Here is an 18,392-nt window from a genome sequence, read left to right on the forward strand (position 1 = left end):
AAAATCGAAGTGGAGGGAAAACTACCTAATTCATTCTATGAAGCCAACATCACCCTCATACCAAAACCAGGCAAAGATATTACAAAAAAAGAAAACTACAGACCAATCTCTCTAATGAATACAGATGCAAAAATCCTCAATAAAATTCTAGCAAATCGTATCCAACAACACATTAAAAGAATTATACATCATGACCAAGTAGGATTCATCCCAGGTATGCAAGGATGGTTCAACATAAGAAAATCAATTAATGTAATACACCATATCAACAAATCAAAGCAAAAAATCACATGATCATCTCAATTGATGCAGAGAAGGCATTCGACAAGATTCAACACCCTTTCCTGTTGAAAACACTTCAAAAGATAGGAATACAAGGGAACTTCCTTAAAATGATAGAGGGAATATATGAAAAACCCACAGCTAATATCATCCTCAATGGGGAAAAATTGAAAACTTTCCCCCTAAGATCAGGAACAAGACAAGGATGTCCACTATCACCACTATTATTCAACATTGTGTTGGAGGTTCTAGCCAGAGCAATTAGACAAGAAAAAGAAATACAAGGCATCAAAATTGGAAAGGAAGAAGTAAAACTATCACTGTTTGCAGACGATATGATACTATACGTAGAAAACCCGGAAAAATCCACAACAAAACTACTAGAGCTAATAAATGAGTACAGCAATGTAGCAGGTTACAAGATCAACATTCAAAAATCTGTAGCATTTCTATACACTAGTAATGAACAAGCTGAGGGGGAAATCAAGAAACGAATCCCATTTACAATTGCAACTAAAAGAATAAAATACCTAGGAATAAATTTAACTAAAGAGACAAAAAGCCTATATAAAGAAAACTACAAAAAACTGCTAAAAGAAATCACAGAAGACCTAAACAGATGGAAGGGCATACCGTGTTCATGGATTGGAAGACTAAATATAGTTAAGATGTCAATCCTACCTAAATTGATTTACAGATTCAATGCAATACCAATCAAAATCCCAACAACTTATTTTTCAGAATTAGAAAAACCAATAAGCAAATTTATCTGGAAGGGCAGGGTGCCCCGAATTGCTAAAAACATCTTGAGGAAAAAAAACGAAGCTGGAGGTCTCGCGCTGCCTGACTTTAAGGCATATTATGAAGCCACAGTGGTCAAAACAGCATGGTATTGGCATAAAGATAGATATATCGACCAATGGAATCGAATAGAGTGCTCAGATATAGACCCTCTCATCTATGGACATTTGATCTTTGATAAGGCAGTCAAGCCAACTCACCTGGGACAGAGCAGTCTCTTCAATAAATGGTGCCTAGAGAACTGGATATCCATATGCAAAAGAATGAAAGAAGACCCATCTCTCACACCCTATACAAAAGTTAACTCAAAATGGATCAAAGATCTAAACATTAGGTCTAAGACCATAAAACAGTTAGAGGAAAATGTTGGGAGATATCTTATGGATCTTACAACTGGAGGCGGTTTTATGGACCTTAAACCTAAAGCAAGAGCACTGAAGAAGGAAATAAATAAATGGGAACTCCTCAAAATTAAACACTTTTGTGCATCAAAGAACTTCATCAAGAAAGTAGAAAGACAGCCTTCACAATGGGAGACAATATTTGGAAATGATATATCAGATAAAGGTCTAGTATCCAGAATTTATAAAGAGATTGTTCATCTCAACAACAAAAAGACAGCCAACCCAATTACAAAATGGGAAAAAGACTTGAACAGACACCTCTCAGAAGAGGAAATACGGATGGCCAAGAGGCACATGAAGAGATGCTCAATGTCCCTGGCCATTAGAGAAATGCAAATCAAAACCACAATGAGATATCATCTCACACCCACCAGAATGGCCATTATCAACAAAACAGAAAATGACAAGTGCTGGAGAGGATGCGGAGAAAGAGGCACACTTATCCACTGTTGGTGGGAATGTCAAAGGGTGCAACCACTGTGGAAGGCAGTTTGGCGGTTCCTCAAAAAGCTGAATATAGAATTGCCATACGACCCAGCAATACCATTGCTAGGTATCTACTCAAAGGACTTAAGGGCAAAGACACAAACGGACATTTGCACACCAATGTTTATAGCAGCGTTATTTACAATTGCAAAGAGATGGAAACAGCCAAAATCTCCATCAACAGAAGAGTGGCTAAACAAACGGTGGTATATACATATGATGGAATATTATGCAGCTTTAAGACAAGATAAACTTATGAACCATGTAATAACATGGATGGACCTAGAGAATATTATGCTGAGTGAATCCAGCCAAAAACTAAAGGACAAATACTGTATGGTCCCACTGATGTGAATGGACATTCGAGAATAAACTTGAAATATGTCATTGGTAACAGAGTTCAGCAGGAGTTACAAACAGGGTAAGACAATGGGTAATTGAAGCTGAAGGGATACAGACTGTGCAACAGGACTAGATACAAAAACTCAAAAATGGACAGCACAATAATACCTAATTGTAAAGTAATCATGTTAAAACACTGAATGAAGCTGCATCTGAGCTATAGGTTTTTGTTTTGTTTTGTTTTGTTTTGTTTTGATTTTACTATTATTACTTTTATTTTTTTCTCTATATTAACATTCTATATCTTTTTCGGTTATGTTGCTAGTTCTTCTAAACCAATGCAAATGTACTAAGAAATGATGATCATGCATCTATGTGATGATGTTAAGAATTAATGATTGCATGTGTAGAATGGTATGATCTCTAAATGTTGGGTTAATTTCTTTTTTTCCGTTAATTAAAAAAAAAAAAGAGAAGGGATAATTGGAGATGAAGGGATACAGACTGTACAACGGGACTGGATATAAAAACTCAGAAATGGACAGCACAATACTACCCAATTGTAATGCAATTATGTTAAAACACTGAATGAAGCTGCATGTGAGGTATAGGTTTTTTGCTTTTGTTTTTTTTGTTTTTTTTTTCTTTCTATTATTGTTTTAATTCTTATTCTGTTGTCTTTTTATTTCTTTTTCTAAATTGATGCAAATGTACTAAGAAATGATGAATATGCAACTATGTGATGTTATTAAGAATTACTGATTGTACATGTAGATTGGAATGATTTCTAATTGTTTTGTTAATTCTTTTTTTAATTAATAAAAAAATATATATATATATTATTAAAAGGAGTTAATAATAGAGGGCTATATAGGGAAAAAGGTACCTATTGCAAACCATGGATTATAGTTAACAGTAATAACTTAATATTCTTTCATCTATAGCAGCAAACATACCACACCAATTCTGTGGGTTAATAATAGGGGGTGGGGGAAGAGATAAGGGGTATGGAAGGATGTGCTGGTTTGAAAGGTTGTATGTACTCTAGAAAGCCATGTTTTAATCCTAATTCCATTTTGTAAAGGCAGCTGTTTCTTCTAATCCCTATTCAGCACTGCATGTCTGAGACTATAATTAGATCATCTCCTTGGAGATGTGATTTAATCAAGAGTGGTTGTTAGGGTGGGTTAGGTGGAGACATGTCTCCATCCATTTGGGTGGGTCTTGATTAGTTTACTGGAATGCTATAAAAGAGGAAACATTTTGGAGAAAGCTAGAGATTCTGAGGGAGCAGAGAGACATAGCCACAAGGAGCAGAGAGCCCACCAGCCAGCAACCTTTGGAAATGAAGAAAGGAAACATCTCCTGGAGAGCTTCATGAAAGGAAGCCAGGAGAGGAAGCTAGCAGATGACAAGGTGCTTGCCACATGCCTTTCCAGATGAGAGAGAAACGCTGATCCTGTTAGCCATGTGCCTTCTCATTTGAGAGAGAGGCTCTGAACTTCAGTGGCCTTCATGAACCAAGGTATCTTTCCATGGATGCCTCTGATTGGACATTTCTATAGACTTGCTTTAATTGGGACATTATCTCAGCCTTAGAACTATAAACCAACAACTTATTAAATTCCCTTTTTCAAAAGCCATTCCATTTCTGATATGCTGCATTCCGGCAGCTAGCAAGCTAGAACAAAGGACTTGAATTTTCATTTTTAATTTATTTTCAGAAGTAATGAAAATGTTCTAAGATTTAGCATGGCAATGAATGCACAACTATGTGATGGTATCGTGAGCCACTGATTTTATACTTCAGATGCATGGCTATGAATGTAACTCAATAAATTTGCATTAAAGGAAAAAAGGCTCTTTACACACATTGGAATGCTTGCTGTTAAAAATTGGAAAAAAGTTTTGGAGAGGAGGTAGACAAACAGGAACACTCATTCATTGCTAGTGGAAAAAAAAAATGGTACAAGCTCTGTGAAAGGTAGTTGACAGTTTCCAGAAAGTTAAGTATAGAACTACAATATGACCCAGCAATTCCAGTACTAGGTATATACCCAAGAACTCATAGCAGGGACTTAAATAGATATTTGCACACCAATGATCATAGTCGTGTTACCTACAACTGCCAAAAGATAGAAGCAACACAAGTGTCCTTCAACCAATGAATGGATAAATATAATGTGGTATATACATACAATGGAATATTATTGATCCATAAAAAGGAATGGAGTCCCAATACATGCAATAATATGATGAACCCTGAAGATAGCATGTTGTATAAAATAAGCCAAACACAAAAGGACCAATATTGTATGATCTCACTGGTTTGAAACAATAAAAATAAGCAAACTACTGATAGAAAACAACTGCCAGCCAAAAATTTTATAACTGGCAAAACTTTCTTTCAAAAATGAGGGTGAGATTAAGACATTCTCAGACAAACAAATACTGAGGTAGTTCAACACCACTAAACTTGCCCTATAAGTAATGCTAAAGGGAGTTCTATAGACTGAAAGGAAAGGGCACTAGATGGTGGTTCAAAGTAGCATGAAGAAATAAAGACCTGCAGCAAAGGTAATCATTAGGTAATTATAAATGCCAGTATTATTGTAATGTATTGTTTGGTATGTAACTCCATTTCTTAATTCCTATAGGCAGTAAAATGCAAATTCAAAAAGTAATGATAAGGCAGGACACAGTGGCTCAGCAGGCAGAGTTCTTGCCTGCCATGCCGGAGACCCGGGTTTGATTCCTGGTGTCTGCCCATGTGAAAGAAAAAAAAAAAGGGGGGGATGATACGTCTATGATTTTGGACACATAATATATAAAGATATGTGGGAGTAAGTACCAAAAAAAGGTGAAGAAGGTAGAGGTAAAGGAAAAACATACTTGAACATGCTATCAAAATTATGGTATTATCAAACCAAATATAATTGTTTTATATTTAGGATGAAAAATACATTCAGATAGAAATGAGAAGGCATTCAATACTGTATAACATTTAAAAATCAAATAAATATAAAGGGAAGTGAGGGGCAAAAACAGTATAAAACTTACAAAGGCAAAACAGCAAAATGGCAGAAGAAAGATCTGTTATTATTAGCAGTAACTTTAAATGTAAATGGTGTAAAATCTCCAGTCAAAGGGTAGAGATCGGCAAAATGGATAAAAAAGAATGAACCAACTATAAGCTCTCTGTCAGAGAATTACCTTAAATTCAAAGGTACATGTAGGATAAGGGCGAAAGTACAGGAAAAATATATACCATATAAGTAGAAACCGAAAGAGAGCTGTGGCAGCTATACTAACACCAGATAAAATACGCTTTAAGTAAAAAACAGTCACAAGGGGCAAAGATGGTCATTATATACTGATAGAAGTGGACAATTCAACATGAAGATATAACAATCATAAATATATATGCACCTAACAGCATATCCCCAAAATATCTGACACAAATACTGACAGCTCCCTCATAAAAAGTACACTTAAGGGGAATTCTCAGTCCCTCTACATGTCTTAGACTCTGAACTGTTTCCCTGCTTTTTGCTGTTTTAGCTAACCCCTTGCCTATAAATATGTAACAAATAGAAAAATTTCCAGTCTCATTCTTTCTAAGCCAATATGGGACAAAACAAATCATAAAACACAGTGGAGCCATACACAAAAGATGGGTCATCTGATAGCTCCAAATAATACTTCGTATTAGAGACCTCAATATGAAATACTTACGGAATGCTTTGTCTATTCTCCACCCATTTGTTTTCTCTTCACGTTTAAATTTATTCTGTTTTAAAAAAAAAACAAAACATAGTAATTTTCTCCCATTAAATATGTGAAGATTATATTTAAAATAGTATTAATATGAAGCTCTTATGAATAACAAATTATCCATTACTACATAATAGATCTTGCCAATGCACAAGTTTAAATCTGCAGTTTTTTTATGTCTTTTTTTTTTTTTTTTTAACATGGGCAGGCACTGGGAATCGAACCCAGGTCCTCTGGCATGGCAGGCAAGCATTCTTGCCTGCTGAGCCACCGTGGCCTGCCCTAAATCTGCAGTTTTTTAAAAGGAAGGATAAAAAAAATAAGTAGGGATAAAAGGTTTATGATTTTTCATATGATTAGTAACATGAATGAGCAATGGAAGATGAGTTTACAGAAAACAGAAAAAAAATTAAGTCAACTAGCATGGCAACAGATCAAATCTAAAATCAACTAAGTTAACCAATATTAACTTTTTGAAAACAAATATATTCATATCAAAAAGTAAATTATTTACATTACTGTTCTTGCAAGTTTCAAACAGGATTGGGACTGTAGAAAAACTATCAAGCAAAAATTATGAAGCAAGCAAAGGTTATTTTTGGAACTTTCTAAATATCAAGGCATATTTCCTCATGCTTGTTTCAGCTCCAAAGATCCCTACTCTCAGTTCTACTGCAGAGAAAGTCTGAGGGCATAAAAGTATGCATCTGAGAATGTCTAATCATGAGTACATTTCCTAGAGAAGGAAAAATCAGGGATTATCTACCTCTACAGATCAGTGGTTGATTAGTTTTTATTAAAAACACAACAATCAAAAAAAACAACACAACGATCAAACTTTTGTTACAAAAAAAATGCATAAATGGAAAAAATACGCAAAATAAATTAACTACTCATGGTCTCCTTCCTCCTTTCAAATACCTAACCATTACCCTGATTTTTTTTTATTAAACATACTAACACACAAACACAAACATTCTTACCATATGATCATTCCATTCTACAAATATAATCAGTAACTCATATCATCACATAGTTGTATATTCATCATCATGATCATTTCTTAGAGCATTTGTGTCAATTCAGAAAAAGAAATGAAAAGAAAACAGAAAAAATTCAAACATACCATACCCCTTATTTATTTTTAATCCATATGTTTTACTCATCTGTCAATAAGGTAGATAAAAGGAGCACCAGACACAAGGTTTTTACAATCACACAGTCACACTGCAAAAGCTATACCATTATACAATCATCTTCAAGAAACATGGCTACTGACTGGAACACAGTTCTACATTTTCAGGCAGTTCCCTCCAGCCTCTTCATTACACCTTAACTGAAAAGATTACCCTGATTTTTAAAGCAATAACTTTCTTGCTTTTCTAAATCGTTTTATCACCCAAATATGTTCTTGGGTGATTCCTATATATACTCTTTAGTTACAGATATATATATCATATAGTTTAGCCTTGCCTGTTTTTAATTTGATATCTTTTAATGTACACATTCTCCCTCTTTCACTTTCTTTTCTTTATTTCATTAAAATAGCATGTAATAAATAAGTTTCCAAGGACAACAATCTTTCTCCCTTAAAAAATCATATTATTTAAAATCTCAAAAATTACCTCCAAAAAGTCTGAAACTTGCACTAAATTGAAAGTCCTGAGAGAAAATTCCAGTAGCATCAAGGTATTATTCTATTTTTAAATACTTTACCTATCTTATTTTACCTAATTGGGGAAATAATTTAGAACAGTTTAAAACTTTTTTGAAGACTATAATAATATCAGTCATTGAGTTCATAGTCAGGAACTATTTTACACCAAATTCCATGACTGCAAAATAAATGCAATAATTTTCACCTCCAATTCTGATAAAGTAATTGGTTACAGACTTGTTCCCTATCACCCCCACATTATACCCTTGTCAGGGGACAAAATAAACGCATCAACTGTTTCCAAGCACCAGACTACAGGCAGAACAACACGAATTCCCCCAAAAGAAGGGTAACATACAAGATATCACACTGCCCCCACCCTGCCCCCACCTGGCCCCATTCACCTGGCTCTCTACCTAGGGTCAGCTTTCTAATCTAGGAAACAGAGGTGAAGGCCAAGAACAATAATCCTCGGAGCTGAAGAGGTAGAGAGTCTTTAGGGATAGTGTTCTGGAGAGAAGGGAGCTGTGTGATGGGGGGGGGGTGTCAAAAGCCTACGTCTATGCAACCCAGGGTATAGCAGAAGGACGCCTAGCAGAGAGCAGCAATTACAGAAATGAGAACAGAAGGAAGATTCTACAGGTCACATAATGCTGGCAGATGAGAGAGTTCTAGCCCATTTGAATGGAAAGACCTTATTAATAACCAGCCACTCACCTGAGACACCAGAAAGGCCACCACATAGAGATAAGGACTACACCTTAGAGTAGCCTTCCTCAATCAGGATTCAAAGATGAAAACTGAGCCTTAATGCCTTAAGGCATCTTCCATAAATGCTAAATTAACTTCCCAACTATGCATCTTGAATGGTACTAGTATGACCACCCTTGGAAGAACACAAAAATTAATAACTCAAAGTGTTTCCTGCAGTTCAGGTGAGAAACTCTCACTTGAGAAAGGACGCCCTAGATTAAGAACCAGTCTAGACAACCTGATAAAAGCATAAAACCAAGCCTTGACAGATTCAAGTTGTTCTGGGAAGTTAACATCTTCCAGAACAAAATGCAACACTCTTTAAAGGAAAGAAAACATAATTCAGACATCAAATAGCATAAAATTAAAAAAAAAAAACTGCAAGATATGAAAAGGGAAAGGAAAATGTGATGCACAGTAAAGAAAAGCCTGGAATATATATCTCAAAATGACCCAGATGTTGAAAGACTTAAAAGGAAATATGGGATGAAGAGATACAGAAACCTGAGCAGAGAAACAGAAACTATGAAAAATAACCATGTGGAAACAGAAAACCATTTTGTTTATATGAAAGAACATATCAGAAATGAAACATCCACTGAAAAAGTTAAAGATAGCAGAAAACAGGGTCAGCAGACCTAAATAAGTATTACTAAAAACTACCCAAACTGAAGTAGATGAAGAAAAAGATTTAGGAAGAAAATATGGACAGAACTTCAGTAATCTTTTGTGCAATGTCAAGCAGATAAAAAGCATCACAGAGTCCCAGAGGAGAGAATGAAGTGGAAAAAATACTAAAAGAAATGACGGTTAAAATTTTCTCAAATATACTAAACGAAATATAAACCCAAATTCAAGAAACCCAAAGCAGTATAAACACAAAGAAAATTACCCTGGTATATCAGAGTCACACTGTTGAATATCAAAATAAAAGGAAAAAAGTCTTGAAAACAGCCACAGAATAACAATTCATCACATACAAGGAATAAACGATATGAATGATGGCTAACTTTTTTCTCAAAAACACTGGAAGGAAGAAGGCAATGGATGACATTCAAATGCCAAAAGGGAAAAATTGTTAAATTGGACTTGGAAAAAAAATCTTTCGACACTAAGGCTGACCGATGAATCCCAGAGTGATTCGATCAGTGAGTGGAAAAGTATTTGCAAAGCCCCCTTCGGGGAATGGTGAGAATGGGGAGAAATTCAACTTCCCCAAGTTGAATTCTTGATATTCTCACAAGCAGTGTGGACAACCAAAGCTACAGGCTGAGCCCCAAGTCTTGGGGTTTGTTCACATGAAACTTAACCCCACAAAGGATAGGTCAAATCTACTTAAAATTTAGGTCTAAGAGTCACCCCCAAGAGAGCCTCTTTTGTTGCTCAGATGTGGCCTTTCTCTCCAGCCAACACAACAAGCAAACTCACCACCCTCCCCCGATCTACATGGGACATGACTCCCAGGGGTATGGACCTTCCTGGCAACGTGGGACAGAAATCCTAGAATGAGCTAAGACTCGACATCAAGGGATTGAGAAAAATCCTAGAATGAGCTGAGACTCAGCATCAAGGGATTGAAAAAAACCCTAGAATGAGCTGAAACTCAGCATCAAGGGACTGAGAAAACCTTCTTGACCAAAAGGGGTAAGAGTGAAATGAGACAAAGTGTCAATGGCTGAGAGATTTCAAACAGAGTTGAGAGGTTATCCTGCAGGTTATTCTTACACATTGAGTAGATATTACCTTGTTATTCAAGATGTAATGGAGAGGCTGGAGGGAACTGTCTGAAAATGTAGAGCTGTGTTCCAGTAGCCATGTTTCTTGAGGATGACTGAATAATGATATAGTTTTCACAATGTGAATGTGTGATTGTGAAAACCTTGTGTCTGATGCTCCTTTTACCTACCCTGTCAACAGATGAGTAGAACATATGGAATAAAAGTAAATAATAGGGGGAACAAATGCTAAAATAAATTTAGTTTGAAATGCTAGTGAGCAATGGGGGCAAGGGGTAAGGGGTATGGTAGGTATAATCTTTTTTTTATCCGTTTTCATTTTATTTCTTTTTCTATTGCCTTTTTATTTCTTTTTTTTGAATGGATGCAAATATTCTAAGAAACGATGAATATGCAACTAAGTGACGATATTGTGAATTACTGATTATATATGTTAATGTTTTATTTCATTTGTAAATTTTTTTTAATTAATAAATAAATTTTAAAAAATAAGGCTGAAATAAGGGCATTCAGTAAATGAAAGCAAAGAGAATTTATCAATGGCAGGTCTGCACTACTATGAATTTTCTAAAGAAAGCTATTCACACTGAAAGAAAATGATACCAGATAAAAATTCAGACCTACAAGAGGGAATGAAAAGCACCAGAAATGGCAAATAATATGGCAAAGTATTAAAAATTAGCTTATTTTTCCTTCTAAAAACTTACTTGAGACAAAAGATGTACTTTATTCATTACTTTTCTGGAAACCCATAGCTTATCTTGAAAAAAAAAGCAAAAGATTGTTTAAAGCAAAAAGGAGTTCATGGTAAGGTGGGGTTGATAAGGTATATGGAAGTAATATATATAATAGCACAAAGGATGGGATGTCAATGGAATTATTCTTTTTTAAGAGTTTTTTTTGTGAAATATGACAAGTAAAGTGTGCAGCAGAGAAAATGAAATGCAATGGTAAAAAATACTTGATTAACAGAAGAGAGGCCAAGAAATAAGAAAAAAAAACAGATATGATAATAATGGATAATAAATAGCAAAATGGTGAGCTTAAGCATAACCCTATCAATTACTACATTAAATATAAATGGGATAATTATATAAAAGTGAGAAATGGACATTCTAGTGTCTTTTTATCAAGGACCAACATAATAGTATGAACATAAAGAAAAAAATGAACCTCTCTTACAGAAACAGAATATAAAATTAAACAGAATTAAAAGATCAATGGTTCCCATTATAATCACATAGCCATGTCTTCACTACCACAGTCTATATGAGGACGTTTTGTTTCCTTCCATGAAGAATCCCATACTCCTTCCCCATATCCCCTGCTTATTAACATTTAGTTTTGGCATACTGCTTTTGTTACACTAAATGGAAGCATTTTACAACGTTACTGTTAACTATACACATCCTAGTTTGTATTGATTGTTTTTTCTGATATACCATTCCATTTTCAGCATCTTTCAAGGTTGATATTCATTTGTTCTCACTCATGCCAAAACATTCTTACATTTGTACATTTACTTACCATCACTGTTCACTCAAGGCATCACTAAATTGTGCTGGTTTGAAATGATTTATGTACCCTAGAAAAGCCATGTTTTAATCCTAATCCCATTTTGTAAAGGCAGCCTTTTCTTCTAACCCTATTCAGTACTGTATGTTTGAAACTGTAATTAGATATTATGTGGAGATGTGACTCAATAAAGAGTGGTTGTTATGCTGGATTAGGTGGAGACACAACTCCGCCCATTTGTGTGGGTCTTGATAAGTTTACTGGAATGCTATAAAAGAGGAAACATTTTGGAGAAAGCTTGAGATTCTGAGAGAGCAGAGAATGACATAGCCAGGAGAAGCAGAGAGCCCATCAGCCAGCAACTTTTGGAGATGAAGAAGGAAAACGTCTCCTGCAGAGCTTCATGAAACAGGAAGCCAGGAGAGAAAGCTAGCAGATGACTCTGTGTTTGCCCTCCCAATGAAAATTGTCTAAAATTGAGAGTATTGATGAGTGTACAACTAAGTGAGGATAGTGTGAGATATGACTTGTTGACACTATACATGGTGCCCAATAGATGGAGGTGACTGAAAGATACACTGACTGAGAAGCAGAATGGCAAACAGTGATGTATACATATGACTGAATACTGTACTGCTACAGAAAGGAACAAAGTTGTGATGCATACAACGAGGTAAATGAACCTGAGGGACCATTATGTGATGCACAGTAAGCCAGAAACAAAAGAACAAATACTTTATGGTATCTTTTAGAAGATACTAACAAGAAAACTGGGGCCTAGATTGTAAGCTCACATAGCAGTCATATATAGTCTGGAGTGGTAATTGTTATTTCTAAATTTTAAGATGCTGTGCTATATATGTATAACCTGGTATTTCCCAGGAACTTTGGGTACCTGTGTGACACCTAAGACTCAGAGTACAAGTTCTGCAGTTCTGAAAACATTTCCACATACAACAGCTGTTTAAGAATCCAAAAAAGAAATCGGGCTTCATTTAGAGATAAGAACAAAGTTAATCCAGTTATGACTAAGGTAAATCAGAATACAAGGGCAAGGAGGTCATTGTCTTTATTTTAGAACTGCACCTACTCTAGAAGACCAAAAGAAGTGAAGTTTAGGTTGTCCAAAACCTAAATTTTCTGTAGCACAGAAGCTAATTCAACCTGCCTGGATAGTTCATTTAAATAACCCAAAGACATGGAGCCCAGAATAGAAATGAGGGCTTGTAATTCTGTATAGCTTAATGTAATGCCTGGATACATACAAGAATATATTGAGCAGGTAATTTAAAAGTATTGGCAAAGTCCCTTGAGGAACTGTAGAAAAAATATGGAATTATTAAGCTATACCATTGGGGAAACACCAAACACTGTCTCAGACATTAGGGACACCCAAATCAACCGGTTAAACACTTGATCTTGAGGCTTGCTCTTGTGAAGATTATTTAGATAGTGGAGAAGGTTTACCTAGAGTTATTACTAAGAGTTACTTTCAGAGGACCTCTTCTGTTGCTCAGATGTGGCCACTCTCTCTCTAAACCTAACTCTGCAAGGAAAATCATTACCCTCCCCTCTACCTGGGACATGATATGCACTGGTAAAAGTCTCTTTAGCAATGAAGGACATGAATCCCAAGGACAAGCCTGGCCCTGGCATCTTGGGATGGACAATGCCTTCCAGATCAAAAGCGGCAAAAGAAATATATCAAAATAAGGTATCAGTGGCTGAGAGATTTCAAATAGTCGAGAGCCTACTCTTGAGGCTACTGTTCCACAAGCTTCAGCTAGATATTGCCATTTACCACAGTTTGCCAAATCCCCACCAAAATCATTCCTGCCAACATGGGACAGCAATCCTGGAATGAGCTGAGACTCAGCATGAAAAGACTGAGAAAAACCCTATAATGAGATGAGACTCAGCATCAAGGGGTTGAGAAAACCTTCTCGACCAAAAGGGGTAACAGTGAAATGCGACAAAATAAACTGTCAATGGCTGAGAGATTCTAGAGTCGAGAGGTTATCCTGGAGGTTATTCTTATGCATTAAATAGATATCACCTTGTTAGTCAAGATGTAAAGAAGCTGGAGGGAACTGCCTGAAAATGTAGAGCTGTGTTCCAGTAGCCATGTTTCTTGAAGATGATTGTATAATGATATAGCTTTCATAACGTGACTGTGTGACTGTGAAAACCTCGTTTTTGAAGCTCCTTTTATCTACCTTATCAACAGACGAGTAAAACATACGGAATAAAAATAAATAATCCGGGGAGCAAATGTTAAAATATATTTATATTGAAATGCTAGTGATCAATCAAAGGGAGGGGTTAGGGGTATGGTATGTATGAATTTTTTTCTGTTTTCTTTTTATTTATTTTTCTGAATCGATGCAAATGTTCTAAGAAATGATCACGATGATGAATATGCAACTATGTGATGATACTGTGAATTACTGATTATATATGCAGAACGGAATGATCAAAAGTTAAGAATGTTTGCCTTCATTTGTTACATTTTTTTAAATTCAAAAATTAATTTAAAAAAAACAACCATTCCTACCAACCCTAAAGAACACCTAGGGATCCATCTGAAATTCTAAAAAAGTTTCATGCACTATGATTACTATACAGAAACCTACCACCTCGAGATGGGTTCCTAAGCCAGATAAGTCCTGAAATCCAGAGAGGTCAGCCTCTCCAAGGACATCAAGTAGTTTCACCTCCTATCCCTTACTGTTAACAATCCTTTCCAACATGAAGAAGTTAAAACAGGCATGGCCCAAATACCCCTAATGTTTGGGAGAAGGATCAAAGGAGAAGAAGGAGTTATAACAGAGAAGATAGGATTTAACAAAAGTATGACTGCTGAATCGTTACACTGATCATTTCTTTTAGTCTTCAATGTTTTCCAGCAACTAGAAGGAAAAACCTAAGACTGTGGAAGTGTAGCCCCTACCAAACTCTGACATCTGCTCTATAACTACTTATTACAATGTACTTTGAAGTTTATTGCTTTTTTTCGCATATATGTTATATTTCACAATAAAATAAAATCTTTAAAAAAAGTTGATAAACAGCTAGCAAGACAAGGAAGGGAAAACAAGAGAGAAAACAAAAATTATCAAAGAGGATATCATTATAGATCATACAAACAAAAAATATACGAGAATAATATGAAAACTTCATGCCAACACATTCAACAACTTAGTATAAAAACTGATACAAGATCAGACAAAAAATCTGAATAGCACTGTATATTACAGAAATTGAATTTATAATCAAAAACCTTCTGTCAAAGAAAACTATAGGCTCAGATGGTTTCGCTGGTGAATTCAATCAAACACTGAAGAAACAGTTCTAGTCTTACACAAAGTCTTCAGAAAATAAAAGAGGAAACACTCAACAAGTTGTTTTCTGAAGCTACCAAAATCCTGATACCAAAACAAGACAAGGACATTGGAAAAAAATTACAGAGGATGGTGGGAAAGATAGTAGAGCAGGGAGCTCCAGCTCAGTCCTTCTGACAGAACTATAAAACAGAGTAACTATACAAAACAACTATTTTGAAACTCCAGAGGCCAGAAGAACACTGTATAGCATCCAGAAAAGAGCAAGAGAAACAGGCTGACAAATCATGGTAAAGAACAGCAAACTGCTCTCAGTGCAGCAGCTGCCACCACCCATCCCCCACTCTTGCGGGATGCCACAGTGAGGTCTAGCCCCTAGCTACCTCACTGGTGACAAATGGGAAATAAAACTCTTCTTTCCCAAGATCAGGGGTGGAGCCTGGCCTATCCCTAAACAGCTTTTGATTAGTAACTTCAGACTGCTAGGGGCCCAGCTCTGAGGGGAGCCACTGTTTCAACCTACCCCAGACAAAGCCAGCAGCAGCCACTGTTTCAACACAGTTGGAAAAAGGCAACGGCAGTCATTGTGTCAACTCTCCCTGGAAAAGGACAATGAGAGTGGAGACTTAAAGACACTGCACTTCTTTGGGACTGTGGGGGACATTTACTTGACGGACTGCATGTGCTGGTCAGGCCAGGAAAGCCAAGCATTAGAGAGGCATGGGAGAGACTCTTGGTACCTTCCTGTTCCCCTACCCAGGGCACACTGGAACCAGGCTGCTCCCCATTAGTGGGTTCCTGGCCCTGTTTTGGCTGGGAAAGACTGAAATGGGAAATTCTCTGGCATACCTTTCCTTCAAAATTTGGCCTCCATGAAAAAAGCAGATTGAGACAACAAACTTAAGAGGTAAACAGTGAAGGCAAAGTGAATTCAACAGCATATTAAAAGAACTATATACACATTTACCCCTGGTATGCAAAGGTGGCTCAACATAAGAAAATCAATTAATGTAGTACACCACACATTAACACAATGAAGGGAAAAAAACACACTATCATTACAATGTAGAAAAAGTATTTAACAAAATACAGCATTCTTCGTTGATACAAATACTTAGAACCCTAGGAATAGAAGAAGATTTCCTCAAAATGATGAAGGGCATATATGAAATGCCCACAGCTAACATCCTACTTAATGGTGAAAGTCTGAAAGCTTTCCCTCCAAGATCAGGATCAGGAACAAGACAAAAATGCTCACTGTTATCACCATTATTCAACATTGTACTTGAGATTCTTGCTTGAGTGATTAGGCAAGGAAAAGAAATAAAAGGCACCCAAACTGGAAAGGGAGAAGTAAAACTTTCTTTAACTTGCAAATGATTTGATCCTATATACAAGAAGTCTTGAAAAATTCACCACAAAGCTCCTAGAGCTAAAAAAATGAACTCAACAAAGTTGGAGGTTATGAGATCAACATGCAAAAATCATTAGGTTTTATACACAAGCAATGAACAATCAGAACAAGAAATCAAGAAAACAATTCCATTCGCAATAGCAACTAAGAGAATCAAATATGTAGGAATAAATCTATGCATGGATGTAATGGATTGTACACAGAAAACTACAAAACACAGCTAAAAGAAATTAAAGAAGACCTAAGTAAATGGAAAGATATTCCATTTTCATGGACTGGAAGACTAAATATCATTAAGACGTCAATCCAACCCAAAGCAATTTACAGATTCAATGCAATTACAACCAAAATTCCAACAAATTTATTTGCAGAAATGGAAAAGGCAATCATTAAAATTATATGGAAGGGCTTTTCTGCTCATGGACGTTGCTGAGGAAGCATCTTTGAAGTCTTCCCACACACTGCCGTCACGCCCAAGTCAGTCTCCGAAAGAACCAAAACAGCTGCAGAGGGTTAAGCTTTTAAATAACTGATGAGAGTCTGAGGAGCCATTTTGTGCAATGGGGAAAACTAACAGACTGTGTGGTAATGAGAGATTCAAACACCAGACACTCCAGAGGCTTTGGGTTTGTCACCTCCACCACTGTGGAGGTGGAGATAGCCATGAAGGCAAGGCCACATAAAGTGGATAGAAGAGTGTTGGAACCAAAGAGGGCTGTCTCAAGAAAAGACTCTCAAAGACCAGGTGTCCATTTAACTGTGAAAAAGGTCTTTGTTGGTAGCATTAAAGACGACACTGAAGAGCATCACCTAAGAGATTATCTTGAGCAGTATGGGAAAACTGAAATGACTGAAATCATGACTGACCAAGGTAGAGGCAAAAAGAAGAGACTTTGCTTTTGCAACCTTTGACAATCATGACTCTGTGGATAACACTGTCATTCAGAAATACCATACTGTGAATGGCCACAACTGTGAAGTAAGGAAAGCCCTGCCTAAGCAAGAGATGGCCAATGCTTCATCCAGTCAAAGAATTCGAAATGGTTCTGGAAACTTTGGTGACGGCTGTGGAGATGGTTTTGGTGGGAATGACAACTTTGGTTGCAGGTAAAACTTGAACACCAAGTTGTGGAGGTGGTTGTGGTTGCTTTGGTGGCAGCTGAGATGGTGAAAGATATGGTGGCAGTGGGGATGGCTATAATGGATTTGGTAATGATGGAAGCAATTTTGGAGGTGATGGAAGCTACAATGATTTTGGCAATTACAACAGTCCTCAAATTTTGGACCCACTAAGGGAGGAAACTTTGGAGGCAGAAATTCTGACCCTTATGGTGGTGAAAGCCAATACTTTGCTAAACCACAAAACCAAGGTGGCTATGGTGGTTCCAGCAGCAGCAGTAGCTACAGCAGTGGCAGAACGTTTTAATTACCTCCAAGAAACAAAGGTTGGCAAGAGAGGAAAGCCAGAGAAATGACAGCGAAGCTACAGGCTACAACAGATTCATGAACTCAGCCAAGCACTGTGGTGTAAAAGCAGGGCCTAGCTTTTACAAAGAAGACATGTTTTACACAATACTCATGTGTATAGGCAGAAAAACACATGAGGACTGTATTTGTGACTAACTGTATAACAGGCTATTTTAGTTTCTATTCTGTGGGAAGTATAAAGCATTCCAACGAAGGGTTTTAATACAGATTATTTTTTGCACCCATGCTGTTGATTGCTTAATGTAATAGTCTGATCATGACGCTGAATAAATATGTCTTAAGAAAAAAATTATATGGAAGGGGACCTGTGTACCTCCCCCACTACAAAATAAAATCAACAAATGGTGCTGCAATAACAGGATACTCACATGGAAAAGAATGAAATGTGACCCGAACCAT

The 18,392-nt window shown here is 36.5% G+C and overlaps 1 protein-coding gene and 1 pseudogene across 4 annotated transcripts in view; one reads left to right on the forward strand and one right to left on the reverse strand.

The window, feature by feature from the left end:
- The window catches only part of BDP1 (BDP1 general transcription factor IIIB subunit), a 146,273-nt gene that overhangs the window by 115,608 nt on the left and 12,273 nt on the right, over window positions 1-18,392 (reverse strand). For all 4 annotated transcript variants that reach the window (XM_077139520.1, XM_077139518.1, XM_077139519.1 and 1 more), the window contains exon 8: window positions 6,051-6,105. In XM_077139520.1, the coding sequence (XP_076995635.1) occupies window positions 6,051-6,105 (55 nt within the window). The remainder of the gene's footprint in view (window positions 1-6,050; window positions 6,106-18,392) is intronic.
- On the forward strand, window positions 16,925-18,008 carry LOC143665796 (heterogeneous nuclear ribonucleoprotein A1-like; annotated as a pseudogene).

The sequence above is a fragment of the Tamandua tetradactyla genome, chromosome 21 (assembly GCF_023851605.1).
Source record: "Tamandua tetradactyla isolate mTamTet1 chromosome 21, mTamTet1.pri, whole genome shotgun sequence".
In the NCBI taxonomy this organism is placed as follows: Eukaryota; Metazoa; Chordata; class Mammalia; order Pilosa; family Myrmecophagidae; genus Tamandua; species Tamandua tetradactyla.